General features: G+C 44.1%; 5 protein-coding genes across 6 annotated transcripts in view; 1 reads left to right on the forward strand and 4 right to left on the reverse strand.

The window, feature by feature from the left end:
- Positions 1–1,266: 1,266 nt before the first annotated feature.
- On the reverse strand, positions 1,267–3,603 carry LOC117146751 (dnaJ homolog subfamily C member 22). The gene is made up of 2 exons (XM_033313231.1): positions 3,225–3,603; positions 1,267–2,780 (listed from the first exon to the last, which is right to left on the reverse strand). Exon 2 carries the CDS (start codon positions 2,760–2,762, stop codon positions 1,542–1,544), a length of 1,221 nt encoding a protein of 406 aa, XP_033169122.1. The 5' UTR covers positions 2,763–2,780; positions 3,225–3,603; the 3' UTR covers positions 1,267–1,541.
- Positions 3,604–3,818: 215 nt separating this feature from the next.
- LOC117148116 (zinc finger C4H2 domain-containing protein) lies at positions 3,819–5,570 on the reverse strand. Its single transcript, XM_033315336.1, has one exon. The coding sequence runs from the start codon at positions 5,274–5,276 to the stop codon at positions 4,269–4,271; it is 1,008 nt and encodes a 335-aa protein (XP_033171227.1). The 5' UTR covers positions 5,277–5,570; the 3' UTR covers positions 3,819–4,268.
- A 381-nt stretch (positions 5,571–5,951) lies between these two features.
- LOC117146650 lies at positions 5,952–18,613 on the forward strand. 2 transcript variants are annotated; one of them, XM_033312983.1, is made up of 9 exons: positions 5,952–6,531; positions 11,507–12,230; positions 13,633–15,916; positions 15,976–16,102; positions 16,162–16,802; positions 17,002–17,097; positions 17,158–17,292; positions 17,366–17,889; positions 17,954–18,613. In XM_033312983.1, exons 2-9 carry the CDS (start codon positions 11,515–11,517, stop codon positions 18,087–18,089), a joined length of 4,659 nt encoding a protein of 1,552 aa, XP_033168874.1. In that variant the 5' UTR covers positions 5,952–6,531; positions 11,507–11,514; the 3' UTR covers positions 18,090–18,613. The 2 variants fall into 2 exon arrangements, with proteins under 2 accessions (XP_033168874.1, XP_033168875.1); XM_033312984.1 differs by having other exon boundaries at positions 11,507–12,104.
- Positions 10,602–11,173, reverse strand: LOC117146651. The gene has a single exon (XM_033312986.1). It carries the CDS (start codon positions 11,084–11,086, stop codon positions 10,754–10,756), a length of 333 nt encoding a protein of 110 aa, XP_033168877.1. The 5' UTR covers positions 11,087–11,173; the 3' UTR covers positions 10,602–10,753.
- A 553-nt stretch (positions 18,614–19,166) lies between the features above and the next one.
- The window catches only part of LOC117146432 (E3 ubiquitin-protein ligase UBR1), a 12,000-nt gene continuing 7,773 nt past the window's right edge, over positions 19,167–23,393 (reverse strand). Inside the window, exons 7-11 of the mRNA XM_033312639.1 lie at positions 23,212–23,393; positions 23,040–23,151; positions 22,844–22,972; positions 21,367–22,765; positions 19,167–21,304 (exon numbers count right to left, since the gene is read on the reverse strand). The exon at positions 23,212–23,393 is cut by the window's right edge and continues 980 nt beyond it. Of these exons, the coding sequence (XP_033168530.1) occupies positions 20,175–21,304; positions 21,367–22,765; positions 22,844–22,972; positions 23,040–23,151; positions 23,212–23,393 (2,952 nt within the window). The 3' untranslated portion in view covers positions 19,167–20,174. The remainder of the gene's footprint in view (positions 21,305–21,366; positions 22,766–22,843; positions 22,973–23,039; positions 23,152–23,211) is intronic.

Genomic DNA, 23,393 nt, shown 5'->3' on the forward strand with positions numbered 1-23,393 from the left:
GAAACGGACTTCCTGTTTTCAAATATAAATCAATCGAGACCTATCGAAAAAATCGATATAATCGATCGACTTAAAATCGCAAGTGTTTTTTATTTGCTGAATGAAAGTCAAACAAACAGTTTCTGAAATATGCATTTTGATATTCAAGAGCAGTTTACTATCGATACATTTATATTTGAAAAAAGGTGCGTTCTTAAAAACTTGGTACCGCACAATCATACAAAAAAAAAACGCACACACCTATACACCTATACACAAGACGCACACACTGCAGCAGTGTGTGTGTGTACGATGCCTAACAAATTGTTATTTTATTTTAAAACGTATTTTAAATATAGTCTATCCCTATACGAAAATTGTAATACCCCTCTTTTTTTGTAATTGAGTTTTTGTTTTTTGAAAAAGAAAAAAGAAAACGTGATAATCTACACACGCCCACACGAAACACAAAAAAACAGTCACAACAAAAAAAAAACAAATATATAAAAATAGTCAAATTTGTAAAGCTTAAAAATACTGGGCCCTTATGAAATATATATTTAAAAAATATATATATTCGATGGATCAGTGCAAAAATGGAAAAACAAACAAAACGAAAAGCAATTAATTAATATATAAAAATATCTTTAAACAAAAAAGCAAAAAATCTAGTAGGCAAAATGTTATATACACATTTTTTGCTCAGTATTATGTTTTAAACTAAAATTAAGCGAGTTATTGTTTCCTGTTTATATATTTTTTTCGTAAACCCTATTTTTACGATTTTTTGTTTTTCGATTTCGATTTCGAGTTTGGTTTTTCTTCTTCTTCAACAAACTCGCTGCGATGGCAATTAATACGAAAGTGAAATCTAATGATATACCATAAACACATCTACAAAACGATATATATACATTTTTTTCGTTTTATTTAAACGTTTTACTTAAATATTAATGAAAAAAATACACGCACATAACAAATTTGTGAGAAAAAAAATTACAATAAATATTTTTCTTTTTTTTTTTGCTTAGTCTCGTAAGTAGTTCATTATATTATGTAAAATATATAAAATAAATAAATGAATATAAATCTAATTAAAATGAATTCTTTCACTGAGAAAGGGAAACGTGATTTGGTAATGTTTTGCCGGTCACGCGGTAATTAGTTAAAGGCATTTTCTTAATGAACGACACGTAAGCGCAACTAATTTTCTATTTTCTCTACTCGCATCGACGGTGCGCACAGTTCGACCGATTGACCGACTAATAAATACCCAGTAAAAGGAAATTTTTGATTAGCATTTGGTATTTTGAATGCATTTTAGGGTGCTTTAATATTTTTAAACGCAGTCTTGACAATAAACAACGTAGATTTATGGTAATAAATACATGTGGAAACAAATACAGGTGAACAGCATTAGCTAATTAATATGAATTACATTTAGAGAATTCGCAATATGTGCTCTAGCAGCATTTGGGTACTATTGCTTTAAGTAATCGCATTTAATGAATCTTACTTCCTAGTCGTTATAAATACTTAGACTAGATGGAGGACAGCTCCGCTCAAAGGACGATGGCCTCCTCCTCCTGGTACTGCTTGTTTTTGCGCCGCCGGTTGGACTTGATCTTGCTGAGCACACTGTACGCCTGCTGGATTTCGATAAAGCGCTGGTGGGCCTGGGCCCGCAAGCCCTCGTCCTTGACCTTGTCAGGATGGTACTCCTTGGAGAGCTTCCTGTACGCAGCGGTGATCTCTGCCTGCGAGGCGGTGGCACTCACGCCCAAGACCTTGTATGAATTGCGTTCGCCATCCACGTCCATGCTTTCGAACACCTCCTTCCAGGTCTCGTACCAGCCGTGATGCTGCGCATAGTTATAGGTGTCCTGCAGGGCTTGCTTCAGATCTGTCCACCAGGCGGAGGCCAAGAAGTTATGGATGGCCTCGTGGATGGGCACTTCGCCGCCGTCCTCGTCCGAAATGGTGCCGTTGAAGTACAGGAAGCTGCCCCAGAAGGCGCAGTAGATGATCACGGCGGTGGTCAGCTTGAAGGTCCTCTCACCGGGGCTTCCCCTTCGTGGTGGAGTCCTGCGCCATTGCTTGGACAAGCCGTCGAAGGTCAGTGCCGCCACGAGACCAGTGAGCAGCAGGGAGTAGGTCTCGTCGTATATCAGATACCTGGCCGGATACGCCAGATAGGCGGCCAGCAGGCAGTGCCACCATACACCCTGCTCCCGGCCAATGTTGCCCACCAGCCAAACGCCCAGGGAAACAAAGAGCGGTATCGCCCAGTGCAGAAAGCTCAGATCCCAGCCGCCGACCAGCGTCTCCGGAATGGCCATGGAGCACACTTGACCGAACAGATGGCCGATCATCACCTGGCCCACGAATCTCTTCGAGGAGTACGGCGGTTTCGGATACGCCTGCAGCTTGGCCACGAACATCTTGACGAACTTGGGATCCTCGTTGGCATCCCGCACATATTCGGGGATCAGGAAGAGCTCGCCCATCCAGCCAATGCCCATGTACCCACCCAGGGTGCACCACCAAATGAAGGCGTGGCGATCGCGGTGCAGGTACAGATGATGCAGGCCGAAGATTCCGCCGAAAAGCCAGCATAGATAGGCGATGACCACCGATTTCTGGGGCGGCAGAGCGTTGACCTCCTTGTTTTTGGTCTTGCCTTGGACCTGGCCATTGGACTTAGCCTTCGAGGGAGATCCTTTGGAGGTATCGTTGGTCTTATCCTTTCCAGCCACTGGAGATACTGTCTGCGTGGTGCCCATGGTGTTCCAAACGGATTACTGCAAGGGAAGGGGGCAAAATTGTGATGATAAATGGAACAATTCGAAAGTAGTTTTACTAACCATATTATGGAAAGAGAAAAACTTAAAAAAACAACATAACATAAGTACAACATTAAATATTATTCTAAAAACAGCAATTATGAAATAATTATTATACATAATTGTGTATAAATTTTAGTATAAAATAATGCCACGAAGAGCAATCGTCCATATCTAACATAAGAAGCATATCTAATATACAACACATAACAATATATTATAATATATTTTGTATTTCAAACACATTTAAGCAATAACGAGCTAAAACCAACGAATAAAGAACGGTGGCCTATAAAGCCTACATATAGCAAAGAGTTTCGAAGATATACAATTTATTATTATTATTTTAGTTACAGGCTTTAAACATCACTTTTTGGGCCACTTTCCGTGAAAGACACTTACCCAGTTGCGATCGACCTCGATTTCTTGTGAAATTGTCGCTGCGCAGGCGCAACTTCTTGGCCACGACTGTGCGGAGAATTGGAGAAAGAGAGGCGGAGAAAGACGCGGCGCAGAACTTTCTCTTTTCACAAATTCTACGCACGCAGCGACAACAAGAACCAAAACGACAAACTGATCCACAAAAACCAAAAAAAAAAAGAAGAAAACCAAATGCACTGATGCGTTCAATTTGAATTGGTTGTTGCTATGTTTTACTAAAATTGCAATTGAAACAACGAGACTTGGCGCAACAAATACGAATTTGTTGTTTTGCGGGCTGGATTAAAATATTGAATAAAGAATCCGAACTTTTTGCTCGGCTGAAGTTAGGTGTGACCAAGTGCAGGGACAGGCCAAAATACCATGGATCTGAATTTTAGTACGTTGTATACTAACAATACTCTTTAGATCACAAGCGATGTATGGCAAATGTAAGATGTAAAAATGGATAAAAAATAATGAAAATGTATAAACATTGTATTAAAATACACATTATACACTCAAATCTATTTCAAAAACCCATTTAAAAATGAAATATTTTTATTGATATTTGTGGTTTTTTTTGCTGCTTAAATATAACATAGTTGCATATTTAGCATGGCTTACATGTATAAACAAAATTTTTGTTCTCGATAATTTGACACGTTATTTGAGCTTTTAAAAAATACTTATCCTATGATTATAGTAAAAATAAAAATCAAATTGAGCTTACCAACTAAAATTGTTATGAGAATTTGTTAATGGCCGGCCTGTCATAAATAATTTGTTCAGGGGTTTTTAAATACCCTAATAATTTATAAAATATTAATGCAGTTATTTGACGTTCTTTTAAAACTTCTCCGACAATCACGAACACACCCGCCTTGCGTCGTTGTAATACTTTCCATTGGGATTAATAATAAATAGATGAGGCAAAAAAAAACACATTCGATTTAGTGCGCTAAGTTTCCGGAACCAGCTCCGGAGTTAAGATGAGTGTAGTTGCTGGTCTTGAACGGTGGCCGCTTAGTTGTTCTTCTTCTTGGGCTTCTTGGGATTGCGGGAGCGCGACTTGGCCTTGCAGAGCGGACAGATGGGCGCGTTCCGGTGGATCTGCTGGTGGCAGGACAGACAGGACTTCATGGGCGGCGGCTGCTGGCGGAGATTCACATTGAAGTCGGAGCGGAACGAGGGATGGTGGCCGATGCCGATCGAGGGCGATTGCTGTAGTCGATTGCTTGGCGGCGGCGGCGGCGGTGGTGCTGAGAAGTCGCCCTTGCCCAGACGCACTGCAGCAGCAGCGGCGGCGGCAGCAGCACTGCCTGCTCCCGGCGGTGCGGGTGGCATGAAGGCGTGTCCAGGATTGCCGCCACTACCGCCTCCGCCGCCCACAGATCCTCCGCCACCGCCTGCAGCGCCGCCACCACCAACGCCGCCTTGTCCGCCGCCAGAAGGCAGCGCGGTGACCGTGGCCTCCGGCATCAGAGGATGCCGGGCATGCGGACGGGCCAGCGACGAGTTCTGATTAACCGAGGCCGCCGCCGCAGCTGCAGCAGCTGCTGCTGCCGCCGACTGGGCGGCCACCTTAAGGAAGTTGGTCTGGAAGCGATCCTTCGAAATGGGACTGCCCTCCTCCTCGTGCAGATCTCGCAGCGGGCTTAGTCCGAGATAGTCGCGGCGCATGTGATCAATCTGGTACTTTAGGGCCAGGTACTCCTCGTACACCCGATTGGCCATGTCGAAGGAGCGCGTCTGGTTCTCCTTCGTCTGCTTGATGATGTTCTCCATGTCGTTGATGTCCGCATGGATCTGGCGCAGCTCCTCCACGTGCGACATTTTCTCCTCGAGCAGGTGCTCCATCTCCTTGCGGTACTCCTCCAGGCACTTCTCCTCGTCGTCGCTCAGCTTCACCTCCTTGATGATCCGCACCTTGAGCTTCTCCAGCGACAGCGTCTTGTCCCTGATGTCCTTGATGGCCTCCAGTTTGGCGTAGTAGTGCCGCTCATTGGAGCTCGAGATCTCGCTGGTGGCCATTGTAGATCCAAAGCGATCCGTGTGGTATAATATGTGTATTTTCGGAAGACTCTCGAGTGTTTTTTTTTTGTATGCCCCCTCCACTGGGCGAATGTTTATTTTGCACTTTTTCACTAGCCTAATAGTTCGGTGTCGGATTTTCCGGCCGATTCTTAAGCATCTGATATTGATGATCGAATATTTTGGGATGATCCTTTAGAGTGGCGCACTTTTAATTGATTTTTTCTTTATTTACTTGATTTTTTCGCTGCTAATGCTAATACCATTTTTTTTCTGGTATACAATGCAGTGTTACCAGAGTGTGGAAGCAATTTTATCCATCACGACCAGCCGATTACTTGCTATCGATAGCTGGCAGTGCGTACAATCTTACTTAAATGATATAGTTTATGTAGTCAAAGCGCTATAATGATTTTGCCTTGGGCGGTGCTTTTTAAATTTTAAAATCCGCTAAATTCCAGTTGCTTGATATTAGTGGCAAAAAACTGAAATCTGGCATTCATGTCGAGATAATATTAAGCCACATATTAATATAAAATTCTTCAGCTATTTAGAAAGAAAGTTAGTATTAAAGAAATAAGTATGGAGTTACATCTAACAAAAATTAATAGCTAGTATCACTTTTGCAGGCAATCCCCGTCTTTCCACCAATGGTCACACTAGGCGCGCCCCGTTATATTACATTATGCATTTGTATTTTTCGATCGGGCGCAGATCGTTCGGATCGGAAAATCCGGTTCGGAAAGCGGGCTTTGGGGACGAAACAAAGAATCTTGTTCTGGTCATGACTTTTCCATCCGCGAATTGTCAACTTTTGTTTAGCGAATAGTTGTTGTTCCCTTTTGAAGCCAACAACAATAAAGACACCGATCGTGCAAGAGAGAGAGACGGATGCAAACAATGCGTACGCGCGCGTATGTGTGTGTGAGACATTCCGCAAGTGATTCATTCCGCAAGAATAGTAAATAAATAAACAAATAAAAAAGTTGTTGCAAACTGGGCCGAAATGTTTGTGGAAATGTGTCAACAAGTTGCGGCCGTAAAATATCAGTGCAATATCGATATGTGTGGGAAATCCGTTTAGCAATTTAGCAGACACTATTCGCCCACCGCTCTCTCCCTCTCTCTCACACTCTTTGTTTTGTTTTTTATTGTTGTGCTCTGGTTGTGTGTGTGTGTGTTGTGAATATAAAACGAAGTTAAGTTGACCACGCATAAACTGCATACGAAATTTTTAACAAGGCAAAAGCGAAAGGTAAAAGCGATTTTTATTATTTTTATTTGAAAGCCGCAGTTTCTTCGCGATCTCTTTTTCTGCGGGCTTCGATTTTCAATGGTCTCTTCTCTCTCCAATGCGTTCTAATCAATCCGTGTTTATATACGGGCTGTGTGTCTGTGTTGGTGGGCTGATAATTTTTAGAGACAAATATGTGCCAAATAATAGTAATATCTAAATTAAATGTAAATAAAGCGAAATACGGCAATATTGATAACATTGTGAATTTTAATCATAAAACATTTAAATGTTTAAAAACTTTTCGTTAGTATATGTATATATATTTTTCATAATATGTTAATTTAGTGTTTTTGCCACCTATGTATTTGCATATATGCGTTTAATATAATAATTTTTCCTAAATTTATAATATCCCTATTGCTGTGTTCACATCTGTATTTATGATAATTTTTGACATACATATATTTCGCTTCTAACTGCTTATCGCTCCCATTTGGCGATAGACTGTGCGAGCGGGGCAGGTGTCACCTGTTGCGCCTCTCCGCTCCATCTCTCCAACGCTCTCCCCCCTCTCTCTTTCTCTCCATCGTTTGACACATTTTGTTGCTGTTCTTAATTGTTTGGCAATTAAGTCAATTATAAACATATTAAGACAGCCGACACACATTCTCCGATTGGATGCGCTTTTCCCTTTGACTTTCGCAGAAGAATCAATAACCAAATAATCGATCAATCCAGGCGATAAGTCCGAAAAACGGGCTAAATAAATAAAAGCCTCTCAAGATCGTTTAGTTATGGTAATAAATAAAGTACACTATGCATAAGTTCGTTGGGGTACGTAAAAAAATAAACAAACTCGTGAGTTGACAAATATTTGGATTTTTAGAGCTTAATGTATCTATGATCCGCAAACATTATGATCATTAAACGAGAATATTAGCTGCTCATTCTATCTACAATATATTTATATTAAATGGGAAGAGCTGTAATCTACTATTTATTCACTATAGCCTACTTATGTAATAGCTTTTTCTTGTTTACAATTGGAACACATCGAGTGTACTAAATGGCTTGTCAAAACAATATGGTAAATGACCATAAATCTGTAACCCTTCAGTAGATACACCTAAAGATTCCTATTTAAACGTATTTTGGGGCAAAAAGACTTACAGATGAACGGAATAGCTACACGCTTAGCATTCCCCTCGTGATAGTCCAGGTGTCAAGTGTCTGGGATTTCCTTTACCCTCTAACGATCGCTTTGTGGATTCTTCTTTGTCTACCTGTCTTCTCGTTTCTCTGTGTGTAAATCAAATCACAAATCGATGGCAACTTACATACGACAAAAAATGCTGTCAAACAACTTGGAAATCGAGTCGCGAGATCGCTTAACCCCACACTGCCCCCTCTGATTCTCCGATTCTTCGCACTCTCTGGTCTTATATAATTGGGGCCATGGAAGCGTTAAGTCGAGTGTGGAACTATCTGTGCCCATTTCCTCCAGTTCAGTTTCAGTTTTGTACTTTTTGCACCATGAATACGATCCCGGAATGAGGGACGAACAGTTAACTCAGCTTATTTTTACTGTCGCCGCTCTTATCGCGCTTATAAACATAAACAAAAACAAAGCTCAAACGCGGCCTGTGAATCAGAATCAGAGAATACGTATAGATACACAGGCAAAATATTATTATCTATATCTGTTCTCTATTCACAACTTCAGTTATTCCAATATTATACCAAGTATTATCCAAACACGTATCAAAGTGTTATCAATGATTCTGAAAATAGTACATATTTGACATGCAAACTAGATGCACGCCATTTTTCTCAGTGCACTATCATATAGCCATTGCTCTTGGTCCATGGAAACTGCTGTAATTAGCAAAATAACAATGCAACAAAAGAAGAAATGCATAAAAACGCAAGGGGAGAACGCAAGTGATTCATGCGAATAAATAAATGACTATCCAATTGCAAATGCGCATGAATGCATCACTTTATTTGCATGCAAACATATAAATATGAATTAAGTACAAGCGTTTTCATATTGCACATGCATATATGTACTATATTTTGAAATATATACATTTGTGGCTTGCCCAAATATTATCGCAACGGAAGTAAGCCCTATTAGATCGTATAATTGCGCAAAATAATGGAGCAAATCAGCGAAATATGATACATATGAATGTACACATAAATCAAAATTGGCTTAAATGGCACTCCAAGATGGATTTATGGCCATGTTTGTCGCTATCAAAGCTCCAAATTCTTCATCGAAAATATTCCTTGCAGAACATAGTATCTGAACTTTAAGTTTCATGTTTATCATATATAGATATTGCTTATTGCTGCCATTGATGAATCAAGAGTTATGATTTGCCTATCAAGTTTACCATACAATCCCAAGGATTTGCACACCACCATCTATGGCCGGTCATTCATGATGTAAACTGGCATTCAGCTCTATATAATTATCACTCTTGGGCGGCTCGTCATTGTTATCGCTCTTTTGCCCAGCCACTATAAATACGAACGATATCTGGACAGAACGTGTATATAGAGAGTGTTTTATACTATACTGACTATATGCACTGGGTACAATTCGCGAGTATCTCACCACACGAAAGTGTGACACATTTCAGTCATATCTATGGGGACAATAATTAAAGAGCAAATAGTTGATACATGTCTTTTAAATTTTGTTACATGGAGAGAGTTAAGATCGTTTTATTATGAATACATAAAAAAATAATAGTAATAAGGAGTTCCAATTTCATATAAATATGAAAACCAGAATGCCCTACGTCTATGAAACGCACTGTGGATAGTCCACATGGTCACAGAATTGGGTAATTGAATGTGGATTCGTATTCGTGATTGTGTGCGGCAAAACAATTGATTCACTTGGTCAGCACTCGCTTTACTATGCGAGTCGATTCGAGTATATATATATATATATATATATATATATATATATATCCCCTGGTGTGAGAGCGTAAAATTTGAAATTCGATTAATCATCGAGGAGGAGGCGGGACAGGCGGCGTAGTAGTAGGTCTAGCTGATATTCCCGGGAAATAATTTAGGGTCCGATCTAATGTGAGTCATCCATCAAGTTCATTCATCCAACTTATCCAGCGCAATATGCAAAAAAAATATAAAAAAAGAGAAGTGCCCCGGCGACAATAAACGCAACAATGGGTTCGTTTAAACTTTAAACGCTTATAAACAAAATCATCGAGGCCGAGGGAAGTGGACTATTGCTGGAGTGGAGGAGAACTCCCATTTGAAGTGGGGCGACCACTTAAGCGACAACGACAGCAATTCCCGGCATGCCCAGATGGTCCACTCTCTGCAATTCCATGCCAAGCGATCCAATCCGATTCCATCCGATCTGGTGGGCTCTGGTCCACTTTAGACGCTGTCGAGAGTTGAAAAGTTCAGGGAACTGCAATGCGAGGAAAGCGTAGCAATGGGTGGGCCCAAGAAATTAAGATCATCAATGGAGCAGTGATGTAAACAACTCTCAAATGCCAGATGCTTCGCTCGTAAGAGTTACAATGCTTGGGAGTAGTTGGGTGTATTAAGCTATTATCTACTATATTATATAAACGTAAAAACTAGAGAGCACACTGCGGTCGTTTGGTTCGACTATTGCATACCCATTACCTCAAGTAAAGTATGATGTGTGTGGTTGCTTTGAATACTCAAAATGGTTTGCTTTGTTTTCATTAAACCTAAAGCTACTTATTGATGGTCAGATTACATCCTTTTGATAGATAATATATCTATCAAATTCCACAGAACTGCAAACTTTGTTTATTGAATTTGAAACTTATCGTTGTTTTTTAGTTTTCTATCCGACTTTCTAAGCTCGCCGTTGAAAATGTGCTGATAATTGCACTCGGGCCGTTTGTATATTGTTTATTCAAATCTCTGTTTCAATCCAACTGAATAAATAATCGACTGAAAAGCGCTGACTTTGAAAGCGGAAAGTGAAAGCGCATCTGTGAGTGGGGGAAAAACTAATGATGATCGAAGAGGCGAACCTTGTTGGTCGTTCGAGAAGAAATGCAAACACGTGTCTTTAATTTCCGCACTCTCTGCATTTTTTTATTTGCATTTGCCTCGTTGGCACTTAATTATGTGGCCACTTAAAAATTGCGAATACTTGGGCATAATCTAAGCGTAAATTATAAATCTAAATAAATTATGAGCTAATTGCACGGCTAGTCTAATTGGAGTAGTCCAGTCGCCTCCTGGCCAGAGCCAATCGAATGAGTCGGCGCTGCTCCAGTTCCTGCAGTTGCTGCTGGACGAGCAGGCGATGCAGTAGCTCCACCTTGGCGTACTCCTGGGCCTTCCGTTGCACCCGCTTCTGCTGCTCCTCCACGAAGGCGTCCATGGTTTTTGAGATGGCACAGGGTTCGTTGAGTTCCTCCTGCTGCTGCTTCTTCTGTGTGATGTGATTCCAGCAGTTGGTCTGGATGAACTGCAGCACTAGATGGATCAGATGGCTCCAGAAAATCAGTGAGGATTGATAGAATTGAAAGAGGCTCGTGGACATGTCGAATGTTCAGTTAACTGGTGAGAAGTGTGAGGTTTCAAGCGGAATTCGAGACTTATATAGTGCAAGAGGTAACCTGGGAAACTCAAGCAGGTAACTACTGAAATTCCAAGGGGATACCTGTAAGAGTAGATAATGTACGGATTAAGTCATCTCACAGGGCTTAAATCCTTCGGCTATCCTAATCAGGTAACTTTTAAGGTCAACGGGTCACAAATATGTAGAGCTAAAAGATGTTGGGATAACCTAACGGCTACCTATGGTCCTTAGGGATAGAGAGGATTGTCTCTTTACCTAGATTAAAAAATTCAAGTTTTTATATCTACTCAGGTATTATGTATCACGTAAAAATACATACTTTCGGTTCTAATCAGTTTGTTACAAACAGTTTTAACCCGATTTTCTATCTCTATCCTCTAGGCTCCACCATGGAGCAGGCGCGTCCTGTGCCCGCTCCCCGCCGCCTCTATCCAGAGCTGCGTCCCGCCAACTACGAGAATATCGAGATCAGAAGGCCCAATAGTCCCAGCAACAATATCAACCACAATAACATTAAGAAACTCAACATAAATGCGGAGAATCTGCACGGCAATTGTGCGGAAAAGAAGCTGCCATCGAGTGGACAAAACAAGTTGATCCTGCAGGAGAACAACTCCGATAGTCAGCAGCCGATCTACGGTCCGGATGCCAATGAGAATGTCCAGGAGCCGATGTATGCGACACCAAGGCCAGCACCACGCCAGCGATTGCCACCAGCGGGCGAGCCGGAGGATCCCTATCCGGATCCGGACGATGAGGTGCCACTGAGGATTTTGCGAGCGGCGCCACAGATTCCACCCAAGCCACTCAACATCCTGCTCGACCAGCGTGCCTCGATCTGCAGCGAGCTGTCCACCACCAGTGTGCAGACGTCAGGCAAAGCTGGCGAGGATCGGGAAGAATCGCGGTACGCGTCCAACGCCTCACTGGACTGCAGCGAGAGCTCCCACAGCGGCAAGTTCAAGTCGCAGTCACCCGGGTACGTAGACGCCGTCGATTCATCCATTCCGCAGTCGGATCACCCGGATCCAAACGGGCACCATCCACAGGCAGAGTCCTCCTCCGCAGAACAGTCCTCCGGCAGCCAAGATGGCGACGATGACAAGTAAACCATTGACCATCATTTCTATCCTTTGTCCTGCACTTTCCTTAGTTTTCCGATGGGTTGCCCCTTTATATTTTTTGTTGCTGTGAAATGGAAGCTAACAATACACAGTATATATGTTAATAAGTGGATTTTTGGGTAGTAAATTTGGTTGTAGATAGCACAAAATGTTTATAAAAGTTTATGCACGGAGAAAAATAATTTTTAAAATCCTTTTCACTTCTAATTTAATTATATGAAACTTCTTCAATTTGGTATTAGCTGAGTTCTTTTATGTTTTTTTTTTTTCACTGCACTTTTTAGTAGTTCAACTTCTTTAAATGTTTTCTTAATTTGCGGTTGTGGTTACAATAATTTTTTAAACATCAAACAACAAAATGTTATTGCATTTAGGTAAACATTTGAAGCCAAAACACACATCGTTAAATAATCACATTTTTGCTTCGGCATTACTATACAAATTTGCTAGAATTGCTATCTGGTTTATTGAGCCTTTTTTTTGGCGCCCATTTCTTATCGAGAGTTTATCACAGAGTTGGCATTTTTCTGTGGGTACTTTGGATTTAGATAAATAATTTTTAACAGCGACATTTCTGAGTTTGGTAGAGCTGAAACGATTTATTTTAGCTTCCTAAGATGGAAACAGCTGTTTTCACTAATCATTTACACATCACATTTGGGCACAATTATGCCTCCAGTTTGATAGCATACCCTCCTATTTATGTACTTCCCTGCGGAACTCCATGTCCTTCTATTTCGAGGTGCGTCTCCTCAAGATCACTTCCGCCGCCCTGTCCAACCGTGAATATAAATGGGCCCATCAAGGGATTCGTCACTATAAATAGCCCGGCGTCTGTTCAAGATCAATGACAAGCGGAATTGTTTATAAATAGTAGAGCGGAAAGTCTTAAGATCGTTTTTCACACCGAAATCTGAGTTTTGTGCGGTCGACAATTGTTTTCAAGATCAGTCGGTAGGGAATCGTGTATGGGAAAGGTATTGTCGGGTGCCTTAGTCTTAATTGTTTAAAAATATTAAGCAAAGTTATAACTGCGGCATATTGGTAAATATCAAGCAATATTTTTTAGGTTTTTATTGGTTTTGGTGTGATTGCCACTCTTCATATATTGAAATAATTTAAATTTAAGTATTGAATTTATAATGGGAAATCCTTGAAGGACTTCTTTTCGTGTTCTTTGAATGATAAGTGGTGTTTTGGTTTGGTTTGATTCCCATATTCAATCTTTGGAATGATCTCCCCTCTGAACACGAAGATTTTTGTGGTCTAACATTTTTAGCTTGATGTTTTCTTGGATCTTAACCACTAACTTAACGGGAATGGAATAGTCTTTAGCACCAAAAGTCAATATATCTAATAGATTGTGTTCCTTAAACTCCCTAGTAACCTGCTTCGATCGCTGGGCACCACATCTAAGCTGCTGGGAGAAGCCATCGGCGAGCGGATTACGTTCAAGGCCAAGGGAGCCAAGAAGCGACTGGACAGGAACCTCAAGAGCTCCACGGAGGCAATCAGCACCATCGGAGCGGATGCTGGCCGAAGTTTGAAGCACGCCAGCAAGAGATTCGGCTCCAATTTCAGTCTTGGCAGGAATAAGGACAAGACGGATATAGGCATAGGCGGAAGGCCAGGAGGATCGGGTGACATGGATCTGGACAGGCGGCAGACGATGCCCAATACGGAGGTCTTCAACACGATCCAGTTCTCGAGTCCATTGAACCGAAACGGTGGTCTCCCGGATCTGCGTGAAAACGAGGCAAAGCTGCAAAAGGAGAATTATCTGCGGCCGGATCCGGATCAGGAGGACGACGGATGCTATGAGGTGCCTAAAACGCAAGGCAAACCGCCCAGCTACGATGAGGCACTGCGATCACGACCCTCGCCCAGTGACTCGCCAATGTCCAGGAATCTCGCCCAGGAGGCTGCCCAATTGGTGCAGTTGCGCAACCAGCGGCAGCTGAGCAGCAGCTCCTCAAATGGCGACGAGTCGCCGCGACTGCCCATGCCTGCCTTTCCTCCACCCCGCCTCTCCCAGCAACCGGAGCAGTTCCGCATGGATGCACTGCAGCCGCCGGTGCGCCAGAAGCGTCGGAAGAACTACGAACACATCGAACTGCGACGTCCGCCCGTCGACTCTGCCCAGCTGGAGGAACTCAATCGGGCTGCAGCGGCCGCAGAGCGCGAGGAATCCCTGCTGATCTCCGCCAAGAATGCAGAGGCGGAGACCAAGACACCGAAACCAGAACGCAGCGATTCGTGGGAGTTCTACGGTGAAGATGAGAACGTGGAGGAGGATGGGGATGAGGAACAGGAGGGGAGCTCCTCGCCCGAACCGGTGTATGCCAATCAGGAGGCAACATACGGCAAGCTCTTTGAAATGGCCACAGCAGGGAGCAGTCGCAGCAATGTACTGACCCCCAACCAGGTGGCGGAGCAGCAGCAGCTGGCATGCATCACCGAGGATTCGGAGTTGGATGCCTGCGAAGGAGCTGTGGGCGGAGTTCCCCTGCCACAGGCCCTCATAGAAGAGTTCGACCCGCTGAGCAGCAAGAGTTCGACCCTGGCCAGGTCCAACAAAAGCAATGAGTTGCTGCTGCTCGAGCATTTGCTGGAGGAGGACACCTACGGCACGGTGAAGGCGGAGCAGGACGATGTGAGCATGTGCACCTCCGAGGAAGAGCCCACGACGAGTGCCGCCACATCACCTAAGCCCCAGCAGCCGCAGATAGTGCACCAGAATGCCCGTCTGCTGAGTGATAGCATGGAGAATATGCTGGACTCGGACCAGGAGCGAGCAAAGCCCTATCTCAGCCGAATGCCGGAGTCGACAAATAAGGCCAGTGGACCAGTGGACTTGGCCAGTGCCTCAAGGAACCGCACCAATTGGTTTGTGCCGGATAAGGCATCAGGTTCCGATGTAACACCCAACACTTCTAAAACTACGCCGACAATCGAAGGCGACAGCCCACCCACATATCTGGAAGCCATTGGAGGTAGCAAGGATGCCACCGGCGGTCAGGAGAATCGCTCCACCATCGGCTCCCGCTTCCGTCAAACCATGAATGCCATCTCCAATGTAAAACTGAAAATGGACGCCATGAAACGAAAGGCCAGCTTCAGGGCAGCCAATCAGCGGCAGTCCGACGTACGGGTGGCCCTGCAAATGGTGCCCAGACCGAGCTTATCGCCTTTGCTAATCCGCTACGAGGGTCCGCTGGTGCGTTTCCCATCCGGTGTCGTGGAGGATATACTCAAGGAGATGCAGAATCGCAAGGCCATACTCAGGGAACGCCAGTTTCAGACGTTCCTCGACCAGGAGATGAAGACGCCCAGGGAAATGATACCCCTGGACACGATCACCACGCTGCAATGCGTGAGCAATAGTCGCGTCACGGACACAGCTACCCATTTCTACTGCTTCGAGATAACCACGTCACAGCCAAAGAACGGAAACGGAGTGGGGGATACCATGTCATCCAATCCCAATCTTCTAATGACCAGCAGCTCGTCGGGTAATGTGAAGCAGCAGCGTGTCTCGCATCTGTATGGCGTGGGCAAGGAGTCGGAACGCGGCGTCTGGATGCAAAAGATCCTGGAGAGCTTGACCAACAGCCTGCCGGTGAAGTACACTTGCCACTACTACCGTGCTGGATGGTGTTACCTTAAGGTGAGTACATTCATTAGTTGGATTTAGCTGGACAGGATGCATATGCCATTAATCTGCAGAACTCTATCACCTCGGAGTGGAGCGGCACCTGGTTGGTGCTTCGCAAGAGCCAGCGACGTTTGATCTTTGTAAGCGAGGCCAACGGCAATGTGGAGAAGATGGATCTGCGCAAAGCGCGCTGCATAGGTGAGGTGATCCTTAAACTAATCCACGTAAAATCCCATTAAACCCATATTTTGAAACAGTGCTGAAGGAGAGTGACGACTCCATTGACAATCTGCACGTGGAAAGCGGACCCATGCTAATGATCGACTGCCCGCCGTATGCGGTCTACATGATCATGAGTTCTGCACGCGAGACAAAGATCTGGAGGCACATCATCCGCGAAGTGGCCCACAACAATGGCTTCTCGCTGGGCGATCAACAGCTTACGCGATACGATGTGCCCGTCATTGTGGACAAGTGCATAAACTTTGTGTACATCCACGGCTCCATGTCGGAGGGCATTTATCGCAAGTCCGGATCGGAGAACTCCATGCACAAGCTGATGAGCGCCTTCCGCGCGGACGCCTTCAATGTGGAGATCACCCGAAATGAATACAATGAGCACGATGTGGCCAATGTCCTCAAGCGTTTCATGCGCGATCTACCCGAACGATTGCTAGGCAAGCTGACGGACAGCTTTGTCTTCGTCACGGAGCTGGCGGTGGCCACCGAAAAGATTCCCATCTATCGGGAGCTACTTGCCCGCCTCTCAGCCATCGAGCGCGAAACACTGCGTCGGATCGTGGGTCATCTGGTCTTCATTAGTTCGCAGCAGGCCAAGAACAAGATGAGTGTCCAAAACCTAACCATGATCTGGGGTCCCACGTTGCTGGCCAAGAAGGTAAAGGGATTGAATTTCTATATGATATAAGCGAAATTTCTACAAATTACCCAACTCGTACATCCATAAAGTCGAAAGATTTACAATGAAGTATATACATGCATATATCAAGAAGAATTAGTACCCAACTGATGCTTTAAAATAGTGGCTTTTTTTTATATTTTAAAGATTTTGTTTTAAATTATAATTAAATTCACAGAGCGACGAGCTAATCTACTCACAAAAGGAGGCGGATGTGCTCAGTGATCTAGTTGTGCTCTACAAGAATCTTTTCCCCTGCAGTGCCGATGAAATTGTGAGTTAACTTAAAATAAACATACATGTGATATATGATTTAGGATCATACTCCTTTTAGAAACGGGAGCAGGCCATGCTGGCATGTCTGCAAAAGTATTATGCGGCCGCCGAAACGCTTAAGGATGCGGTGAAGCAGTCCGGGGACATCAAGATCTGGATCAACCTGAATCCTAATCCTGAAAACAAAACAGAGGTGGGATTTCGTTAAATATAATAATGATAAAATATGTGTTTTTACCAACTGTCTGTGTTTTTCCTTTGAGCAGGAGAAGACGCAAGTGAATGCCACCATATCGCCCACGAAGACCGCCTACGAGCTGTGCCGTGAATACTCCGCCAAGATGCAGCTGCCCACCCATCAGTTGACCCTGTACGAGGTGATCCTGAACGACAGCTTAGAGCGTCCGCTTCACCATGACACCAAGGTGTTCGATGTCATTCTGAATTGGTCCTATTGGCCTGAGGAGGATCGCAAGCACAACTACCTGGTGGTACGTCCCGTTGAGATGCTGTGCGAGATTCAGCGAGCGGTGAAAAATCTAGCCACCGTAACGCCCGGCAAGGAGCTGCGATTCGCCGACTCCAGAACGAAAACCTTTAAAACGCTGCAGTGCGAGCTGCGGGATGGAAAGATTGTGGTGTCCAAGAAGGACAAGAATGACAAAACGACCATTGTGCGGGAGATCTTCTTGCAGAGCAGCACGGCGTACCTGGGCTGCGAGCGAAAACGCGACTTTCCCTGGAGCTGGGCCATCACCTTTGTGGAGCGTACGCAGGCGCAGATCATGAGGTGGGACATCATATACATCATATTTGACTGGAATGAAATAGTGTAATATAATCCTTCCTAACAGATCGCGCGATGCACCCTTCATTGGCCACGTCCTGGCGGGCAGCGAGTGGATGGACCGCACCATTTGGTACTCCAGCATCTGGTACTGCTTGTACAGGGACAACATTTTGCCGCCGGCGGAGATCATCATCAAGTAGAAGTGCCCTCTCCCAGCTGCCAAACATAGATTTTACCGCCGTCTTGTGCATTTTTCTGTAGATATTCTGAATTTATTCGCAATATTAGGGAATATATACGTTTAGCAATATTTTTACGAACAATTTCGAGAATTTTCCAATATTTCGAATTAGCCAAGGAAAAAATAAATTTTTTTTACACTTTTTCTGTAAATAATCACGTTTAATCAAATACCAAATTGTATATAAGCTTAAGAAAAAAAACGATTGTATAACTAAGTATATGCCCTTTGTCTTCAACATAGCTCGATATCTGACATATCTAGTGTTCATCTACATATGTAGATATGTATGCTAACTATTAGTTAGGCACAGCCACACCGAGCAGCAAATTTTAGGCTAGTTAAAGGTTTCGTAATTGTAATTTTTATACGTACATATGTATATGTTTTTAATTGGATTCGCATTTATTCAATGTTTGCTTACATTTGAAACCATTAAATTAATAAAATTCATTTGCTAATGATTATTTCGATATAATTAAACTATCAAGTTCAGTTTATTTATTTCAAATTAATGAGGCAATCAATGCAAAGTTGTATATAGACCACTTCTCACTGTCAACTGAAAGTTTAGATCACATTCAATTTTTTTTCGAACAGTTTTCAGCCTGCAGGGATTTTTTAACAATCGACAAACAATCGCAGCTTTCATATCTCAAAAATTCGAAAATCTTTAAGACGAAATATCATGCCGACAACTTTTAGACTGTACATTTGGAAAACCACCCACTAAAAACGCAAGCACATTTGAATATCACTAAAATGTTGCATTTATTTCTGTTGTTTCTTGTTTTGCTTCTGTTTCATTATCCATTTCCTTACGATTTATGTGTTTCGAGAACATTAGTTTTTGTTTTGCTTGAATTTCACTTACATAGTCGATTTATTTGTTTGTTGTACAATACATAAAAAGAAATATGCGTGTTATGTTTCTATAATATATATATATATATGTATATATATACTGTATATAATATATATATATATTATATATAATATATACATATATATAATATATATATATAAAATATATATAATATATATATTCATATATATATACGCGTTATTATGTAAATATATAGTCGTATAGGGTGTTAAGTATATTGATCAAGTAAACATGGTTTGACTAATATTATCGTGTTCCTCGGGTTAGAGTGAGATGGATATCAAACAGGGCTCTGAAAGAGAGGGTGTATGCTTCAGTGTGTGCGTAGGTGGTTGGTGGGCGGATGGAGTGGTGTGTGAGGTGTGTTGTTTGAGGGGGTGGAGGGAGGTGGGTTAGTTATGGAAGGGGAGGATGAGGCGCGACTACGAATTTTGGACGTACTCTTAATCGGTATCAATATTTTTACACTAACTAAATGAAAAACTCAACAAACGCCAAAAAAAAAAAGGATCTCAACCTGGTTAGGATCGGCACTCAAAGTTCGGGACTATATATACATCGAGTGGGGCTGCATGAGCACGAGCGAGAGAGAGAGGAGAGAGCAGGAAATACTTATTTTTCCTTTATTTTAAAGTAACTTTCTTCTTTAGTTGCTGCGCGACAACATTCGAAGTGCTGGCAAAAATCTAACCTAGTTGTTATATTTTTTAGCATTTGATTATATATATATATATATACATATGCATATATGTATACACATACATATATGTAACTAGAGGAGGGCACTGGGCCGCTCAAACTATCAACAAGTTTACTAACGATAGCTCAAAAAAGTAATAAGAATATTGTTATCAATTAATATTAATTAATAAGAAAAAATCAACCAATGGTTACAGTTCCCGCTTGGGGGCCGCTGGACAGGATTGTGTGGTGATGGCGTGTTCGTGGCTGGTGTCGTTGACTGTGTGGGGTGGGGGTGCTGGCTGGGTGCCTGGTTGGCTCGCTGGATGAGTGAGCGCTTCTCCAAAACGGATAAGTAGTAAAATGCTTAGACGTAAAAATAGGCTCTCCTAATGTTAGTATGTAATAATCACATAGACTGCCGCCATTTCCATTTTGCTGCCTGTCCCCTGCTTCCTTCTCGGTGGCTGCGGAGGACTACATGTGATGCCACTGCGCCGCCGCCGCCACATTAGCATTGTCGTTCAGACGGGCGATCTCCCCGTGCAGCCCATGTCCCAGCCACTGCAGGTAGATCTTTCTGTAAGCCGCCTCGGACAGTCTCAGCGGATTGCCGCGCCTCAGACCCATATCCGTCTCGCCGTACTCGTCCAAATATGGCGGCGGGACGAAGCACCCCTTGCCGCGGCCCAGGTACACCACCTGGCAGTCGCGAATGCGCAGAAAGATGCCCACTTCGGCGCCACAAGCGAGAGCGTGATGAGTGCACGCGCCCACCGAGTGCATGCTGCCCAGCTCTGGCTGGCAGCAGTACGACTGACCGCACAGGATTAAGCCGCATATCAGACACATCGTTGGCGTCTTCATCTCCTCGCGCTCGTTGTTCGGACAGAAGATGTCCGAGACGCTGTTGATCAAATCGCTGAAGTCATCACACAGTACCTTTAAGCGTGGCAGCGGGCGCAGGCAAGGCTCCACCTGAAGGTCCGTCGCCCCTCGTTCTTCAGGCTGGCAACGCTGTTCCACTTCAAGGTCAATGTGAGGATGCGAGGCAAACGAGTGCATCATGGTGGCGTATACCGTCTCCATATCAAAGTAGACACCCAGCATGGGGTCCAGACCCAAGTACTGGCACATCAGATCAAAGCGATCCGGTTGATCTGTGGGAAACGTGTCTGGGAAATCCACATCGGTGAGAAAGCGATAGAAGAGACAGGAGCAGCGCAGGAATGAGCTCATCTGTCGCTGCACGTACTCGAGAAGAAGGGCCAAATCATGCGATTCACAGGGTATCACCACTGTCTGCACATGACCCTGATTCTCTTCCGATTCTTCCTCCTCCAGCTGTTTCTGTTGAGTCTTCTGCAGCACTCTGGCTGGGATATTGTAGCGTCGATAAAAGTCGATCATGTTGTCCCGAATTCTTGATGGTAGCTGCTCTACGTAATCCAATTGTGTAAGTTCAGGATTGGGCGTCTTCTCCGCTCGTTTGGCCTTCTCCTTATTCACGTCAAAGCAGAGGACCGCCTTGGTGAGCTGGGCCAGGAACATAGTCTGCATGATGTAAAAGTCGAACATGCTGCCGCTGGGTATGATTGTTTTAAATCCTGAACAATTAGGAAACAATCTGGTCAATTACAATTGGTTAACGAATGATTTTCACACTTACCCATCTCGGGTACCATCAGATTGAGCACTGCAAACTGGAACGGCACCAGCACGCGGAAGCAGTCCCATACGAGCACACTGGTGTCACTATGATTAAAGATTGTATCTAGCAGTCTAGAGGAGAACTCCGCCTGGGTACGCATCGACGCAAGCAATGGAACATCATTTTCCCATTCCAAGGCGGAGCTGCGTGAGCAAGCCCTCACCAAGTTCCTGGCACAGCTCTGGTGGCGCATTGACAGCTCGGCCTTCAATGGCTTCTCGACCGCGTACAAATAGATCTCCAGCGCCTGCAGCGTGTAGCTGCAGCTGTCCCACAGTATGGCTACAATCTCGATACTTTCGATGCCTAGTTGGACCTTTAGATGTGAGTGCTGAACCTTCATGGTATTTAGCAGGGCTTTTTTTAGGAATTCTATCCCTTCCATGTAGTCACCATGCAACCTAGGAGGATTCTTGATGAGCTGCACGCTCCGCTCGTATTGAGCCATGCCACCGACCACGCCAGACAAGCGCAAAATGTGGGACACACTTGGAAGTGTTGTCAATTCGTGGTCCTTCATGTGACCCAGTTCGATGGCCAGTGTGCTCATCATCTCCACGAAACTGTCCAATGGTAAATAGCTTTCGTTCGGTGAAGGAGGCGCCGAAAAAGCAGGCAGCGTTTCGGTTACCGGTACTATAGTGTTACTTAGGGTTCGGCAATACGGACATTGGAACTCCACGTTGGCGGTCTGGGCTAGGGCCGCACGATTGCGGTGCGGACGACGCAGCTCCTTGAACTCCTCGTTGCTGAAGTACTCCAGCCAGCAGCTGTAGTGCATCACATGGCCGCAGCAACTAATGTGCAGTGCGCTCTTACTATTACGCAAATTGGGCGTAGTGAAGATCACACGTGAGGTTTGGACAAAGGCAGAGCTAACCAATTGCCGGCCCCCACGGCTGATGGCACAGTTCTCGAAGCATAGGATGCATTTGAAGGTATCATCGCTGCCATGATAAATCTTGCGGTGCGGTCCCAAGCAGGCTACGTTCGACTCAAGGCCCACTGCTCCCTGTTCCTCCTCGGAGGGTATATCCTCCCAATCCATTGGACCCGTGGATGCTGACTCTTTGCGTGTTTCGTTTTCGGTGTCCGCAAACATTTCTGCATTGCTGCTTATGAACGACTTCTGGGCTTTCTGCATCTGGGCCATTATGTGGGCTCGACGCTCGGCTGCTAGACGAGCACGATTTTCCCTCTCCTCACGCGCCTGCTCCTCGGCGCTGAGTGACAGTTTCTCCCCGGTTTTTTGCTGAGAGCAACTGGGTCCTGCTCCACCATCACTGGGAGACTGCTTTGCCTGCAGCTGCTTGAAACGCTCGATGGTCCACAGCACAAAGTCGTAATGAGCCTCCAACTGGCCGGGTAATAGGTAATAAATAATACAAATTGGTATTAGCTTGTGGAACTTTTAACTTTTAGGGATTAGACTCACCCTCGGGCAGCGGGCGAGCTCTTCCAACTTCTCCAGAACTCCGTACTCCTGGGAACGCTCGTAGAAGCTCAAGAAGGGATAGTTCTCGCTAAGCTCCTCCTGAATGGCATAACCAAGCAGGTGAAGGACCTGTAGGGAAATAAACGAATTGCAATTTTAGAAGAATTGAAACTTCTGTAAAATGTAATACAAATACCTTTTGAAGATGGGATTCGGTAAAGGAGCGACTGTAAGTATTTAAAGCCCTTTCCATAATCAACACGCAGATGTTGAGGAACACAGGGCACTGCAGGATGTTGGCCATGGATCTAGAAGAGATTAGTAGATTAGAGATTGTATGGATTAAAACATATTCTCTTTAGACTCACGTGAAGGCTGGTGTTAGTTTTGGCAACATTGGTGGCGGGCAGCAGACAAGCTGCTTCTTGGCCTTTCGGCGCTCCCGTTGCAGTTCCTCGGCCTTGGACTTGTCCTCTTTGGTGTAGTGATAGAAGTACATGTTGAACTCCTCAAGCAAATGCTCCTTTAGTTCGTACACCCCCTTGCTGTC

This window comes from Drosophila mauritiana, chromosome X (genome assembly GCF_004382145.1).
Source record: "Drosophila mauritiana strain mau12 chromosome X, ASM438214v1, whole genome shotgun sequence".
In the NCBI taxonomy this organism is placed as follows: domain Eukaryota; kingdom Metazoa; phylum Arthropoda; class Insecta; order Diptera; family Drosophilidae; genus Drosophila; species Drosophila mauritiana.